Source organism: Hypomesus nipponensis, chromosome 14, assembly GCF_054491055.1.
Source record: "Hypomesus nipponensis isolate SF chromosome 14, ASM5449105v1, whole genome shotgun sequence".
Classification (NCBI taxonomy): domain Eukaryota; kingdom Metazoa; phylum Chordata; class Actinopteri; order Osmeriformes; family Osmeridae; genus Hypomesus; species Hypomesus nipponensis.
Window position 1 is genome coordinate 15,221,640 of NC_140374.1, and position 5,471 is coordinate 15,227,110.

The following is a 5,471-nucleotide window of genomic DNA, read 5'->3' on the forward strand; positions in this document are numbered from 1 at the left end:
TACAGAAAAAACAACAATAGTTTATTTTGAACCTTATTTTTGTGTATGAACTACAAACTCTGTTATCTATAATCGATCTTCATATTTTTTTAAAGGTCATGAAAGTATGCTTACATGAAAATCAATTTCTTATTCTTTTACACCATGTTTTTCTTTTTCACTTTTAGAACAGTTTGTTGGCACATGTAAAATCAAATTTAAAAAGTTTTTGTTTTTGTTTTTGTTTTATTTTCAAAATGTATTTTATATAAATCTACCACTAGAACAGCATTCCCTCTCAGAGAAAAGAAAGAACGAAAAAAATAGGAAAAGATAGAATATTGCTCCCACCTAAACAAAATATACTGTACACATAAGATGAGATGGTTTGACGCAATGTCAACAAATAATTGACACAAAAAAGTAAATTATGAAAAGACTGTCATTTCAAACTACTTAGATCAAACCCCAGCACTGTCAACCCAAACACTGACTAAAAGCCACACATAAGGAGTGAAAACATTGTTTACTACTGCTAAAGCCCATACCTGTAACTGTCAGGCATGTGACAAAGTTGCAGACATGTGACATGTCTACAGTGCCTTACGGTGAAGTTCTACAGTATTGCAAATCATTTTAGGAATGTCATAGAGAAATCAAGTACCATGTGATTAAATAAATTACAAATTAAGTTCAGATAAATATAATGGTCGAGTGTGTTTCAGATTGGAGTTACTACTTATACATCAGGGAATTTTGGCCCGCTGCCTGATGTTGATCAGTGGCAATAGATTCTATATTCAGTTTTTTGTGACAACCAAACAAAATAGAATGGTTTGACTTCATGCTTTGCCATCTTTCAAGACTATTGATACCATAGCATTACTCGTGAACTACAAACAGAACAAAGTAAATATGGACAGATTCCTAACCTTTCTTAGATGTTTGACATTCTGGAGGGAGTAAGCGAGAGCAAAAAATATATAGATCAGCAGTTCACTTAATCTATAAAGAGACACCTGGGGCATCTGGCTAAGTCTTAGATTTGAAAGGTACCTTCTTGGCCTCTTTATTTACGAGGCCACTTTCACCATGGGGGCTTTGAACAGTATCCAGGGAATGAGTGAGCCTGAGGCTGTGTCCACCCAAAGCCTGTGGGTGCATCCATTAAAATGGAAATGGCGTTGTCGCTAAAGCATTGGGACGCAGGTGCAACCTGAACATCTGCTTGCTGCCTGGCACCACGTGCTTCATCTCTAAAGCCTCTCACAGCCTCTCACAGCATAAGCTCTGGCACCTTCTTCTCTCCTTTCTGATGTTGGCACGGCCCTGGTGTGAATGGAGGGGGTGATGTACCCACATGTGAATGGCACACAGATGACGGACAATGTGCTCAGACAGCTGTAGCCAGGGTCTTCCCCCCTCGCCCCAGATCCTGGGCCTGCTGCACGCTGCGTCGCTATGCAAGCACAGCGCCAGGGATGAGGGGTTGTGGGGAAGTTCATGTGCCTCTAAAGCTTCATACTGTATGTGACAGAACCATGCAGATAAAGCAGTTTGTGGAACTGGTAAAGGGCCTGTCTAAAAATGATTCATATTGTATTAAAGGTAAATCCTCAGAACAGGTTGTATGACATCAATTTGAGACCAAATGCATTATAAAGCATTCTATCAGTTTGCATTGGCTCATAATACAGTATATTTAGATTCTCATTTCCTTCCTGCATAGTCTCCAGAGGATTGGTGGTAAGCTCACAGTACAGCTGTGTCCAATGTGTTTGAGTGGCAGATTTAATGAAATATTGTGTTATTTTTAAAATGTCATCACTGACAGTCCCGGCGTTCACCCTCAGATAAACACCAAGCTTTTAATCCATCTAAATTAACAGATGGTCACAAAAGATTCCATCAATTAATTTATGTCAGGAGCAAATCTCTGACAAAATCTGAAGTGCTTAGTCTGTGGGTTAAAAATAGGTTTCTATCACATACAGTACTAAACAGAATCGAGGGCGAAACCAGAAATGAATATTTTTACTTGATGGATGTTTACTGTAGCATGTCCTTCACATATAGTTTGAAAGCATATTAGTAAACCGCCCTAAGAAAAAACGAAAGGTATGATTAATTAAGTGCTGAAAAAATAATTGCAGAATACAGTTTTTCTTGATTAAACCACAATAGATTTTTTTCTTAAATAAATAACTTCTGTTTTGTAAAGACACTTTTTGAAACAGTAGACATACCCTAGTTCCCAAAGTCATTGAATAAACACCACCAACCACTGATTAGCCATACACAGTTCTTAACAATTGTCCTCACAAACCAACAGTCAATAAAGTCCATAAGGTGTGTCATCTCTTCCGTTAGATATTGTCTCATTATGAAAAGGAGTGTTAGATCTGGGTCTCTTGTACATTGTCTTTAGAGCTGGCCCGGATTAACAAGGGTTCGTGCGCCGAGCTGTGTATGGAGTTGATGGTGGAGGCGTGGTTGTAAGCAGTCTTATAGGTGTTGTAGTGGTTGAGGTGCTCATGCTCCAGTGGGGGCAGCGTGAGGTGGCTCTCCATGGCTGGACCCCCCGTCACGCAGTCCTCGTCCACGTTGATGATCTCGATGGTGCGGGTGGGCGCGTGGTGGTTCTGCTGGTGGTGCTGCTTGCGCATCTTGTAGAATATGATCAGCATGACTGCCGCCATGAGGGTGATGGCCACGAAGCATCCGATGATGATCTTGGTGGTCTTCATCACCTCATCCAGCCCGTTGAGGGAGCCCTCCCCCCCCCAGCTCCGTCACCGGAATGGTGTAGGTCTTCTCCGTGGCCCTGGTGGAGAGTGGTGTTCGCACGGTGGTGGTCGTGGTGGAGGTGGAGGACACTGACTCCCAGCCGGCAGAGGCGGTGGGACCCACCTTCAGCTGCACAGTGGGTTGGCCCTCGTTATGCGGTGGCTCTATGGTCTCCACTGTGACCGTGGTGAAGTAGCTGAAGCTGCTGTCTGTGGACGACACGTTGAGCGTGGCCGACGCCGTGGTGTTGCCCGCCGAGTTGCTCACCATGCAGGTGTAAGTGCCCGTGTCCTGCATGGTGACGTTGGTGAAATTGAGAGTGCCGTCGTTCAGGACGGAGATGCGGATCTTGTAGGCTCCGTGGGTCATGATGGAGCCGTTGGGTGTGATCCAGCTGACGGAGGTTAGAGAGCTGGCCCTGCATTTCAGTTCCGCCGCGCTCCCCTCCGTCACGTTCAGGTCTGCTGGGGGCTCCACGATCACGGGCGCATAGCAATGAAAATAGTTTTGGTCAAGCTCTCCAATATAGCGCCCCTTGTGGCTGGAGGGTGAACTGCAGCGGGCACAGCAGCTGGTGTTGGCCGGCACCATCTCCTTGAGCCACCAGCTGAGCCAAAGTATGTCACAGTTACAGTTCCAGGGGTTGTGGTGTAAGTGCACCCTCTCGAGGTGATGCAGGGGGGTGAAGAGGTCATGGGGAAGCAAGGTGAGGTTATTGTGGGCGAGGTTGAGCTCCACCAGGGACTGCAAGTCATCAAAGGAATTCCTCTCTATGGTCTGGATCTGAGCATGCATCATCCACAGCTTCTGAAGGTGGATGAGACCTTTGAAGGAGCCAGGCCGGATGACGGACAGCTGGTTCCCTGACATCTCTAGCTCATCCAGCTTCACCAGGGGAATGAGGTTGGGGATCTCCTTCAGGTTGCACATGCCCAGGTTCAGGTAGCGCAGATTGCTAAGCCCCTCAAAGGCCCCCTCTGATATATATGTGAGGCGCTTGAGCTCCCCCAGGTCCAGTCTCCGTAGCGAGGGCACCCTGTTGAACGCATAAGAGGGGATGCTCTCTATGGGGTTATTCCTCAGCCACAGCTCCTTCAGTTTGGAGAGGTACTCGAAGGCCCCGTTGGGGATGGTGGTGAGGCGGTTGTCAAACAGTTCCAGGGTGTTGAGGCTGGCCAGCCCGTTGAAGGCCCCTAACTCAATGGTCCGGATATGGTTCTTGCTAAGCTGCAGAATCTCGAGGTGCCGCAGGTGTTTGAAGCTGTCCACCTTGATGACTTGGATGAGGTTCTCTTGCAGGTTCAGGTAGCGCGTGTTGGTGGAGATGCCATCCGGGACATCTCGCAAGCTGCGGCGGGTGCAGATGACCTTGCTGAACTGGTTGCTGCAAGAGCAGACTGAGGGGCAGGTCTGAGCACGGACCAGGCCTGCCACCACCAGTAGCTGGAGGGCCAGGAGAAGAACAAATAAAGGGTCGGACAGGGCCCGGTTCCACCTAGGACCTCTCATCGTCTGCAGCTGCCGAGAGGAGGTCATCTTGTTCAACATTCATAATTCATTGACTGGTCGTCCACTTCTCGGAAGTAGTGGTATTGGGCCAGGCTGGAAGGAGAAGAGAGACAAAAAAAAAGAGACAGAAAAGAGGTTAGGGGAGGAGGTTTGTGAAATATTATTGAGAGGTTACCTTAAAAAGAGCTTAATGCTGACATCCTAATGCAAGCACACAATCCCAATCTCACCCACTGGTATCAGCCAGCAGTAACCTTGGAAGTGTGTTTTATATGTTTCTGTTTCTGGGTGCAGTCTTCCCCCTGCACTCTCAATCTCAGTCCCATAAAACAATTTCACAACTGCACCTCCAAACTTCTCCCCCGTCTCCCTGCAGCAGGAGGGGGAAGCGTTGTGTGATTTATATTGGAGACCAGGGGAACTTAAAGAACAGGGAAGGCTTGGCAGAAGAGACAGGATAAAGCATCTGTGTGGATGCTATGTTACAGTACATGCCATATGGGACTGCATGTTTTCAGTTGTACCTGTCTTGTTTGTGCTTTCATATGTTTGTGCTATGCGCTTGCATGCTAGAAGTGTACTTTAATGAATTCTGTATTCATCCATGCACTATATTTGAATGTGATTATTTCTGAAATAGTAACCCTCAGTCTGCAGTACCAACAACCTATATTTTGTTTTACAGCACCTTCCAAGAGTTCTATACATTGATATTGCTCTACGATACATCTATTACTTCTATGTCTATTTGACTGACACCATGTTCACGAAAGGTTCTGTGATCCTGCAGGGTTTAAACATGACAAGTGAATCCAGTTGAACTCCCTCTTGTATGTAGTTACTTCTGGCACTAAATGCTCTTCTGGGTTTTAAAGTGTATTATGATTGTGCGTCCAACCATACAAGGCCAGTTCCTGAACAATAAAACTCCCCTTTTCACTTAAGAATGGGCGGGCTATTACTGTAACTACCGATTAATTGTATGATTACTGAGGCCATTAATTCTTTAATTACAAACCCCCATTTTTGAGCACCCAAAGCCCGAAGCAGGGGACGAGTGTTTCTGTACAGGCGACCAGGCAAATGTGACAGGGATCACACACTAGGCTGAAAATCGCATTCCATTACGGCTCTTCTAATTTGTTGAGAATTAAAGCCCTGCCTGCAGAAAGCAATTGACCAAGGTTAGAATTTGA

General features: G+C 45.8%; 1 protein-coding gene across 1 annotated transcript; it reads right to left on the minus strand.

Moving 5' to 3' along the window:
- Nucleotides 1-2,375: 2,375 nt before the first annotated feature.
- LOC146258775 (leucine-rich repeat-containing protein 4C-like) lies at nucleotides 2,376-4,314 on the minus strand. Its single transcript, XM_084672468.1, is given in 2 exon segments — nucleotides 2,376-2,762; nucleotides 2,764-4,314. Coding segments are annotated over 2 exon segments (1,938 nt in total).
- Between the last annotated feature and the right edge of the window lie 1,157 nt (nucleotides 4,315-5,471).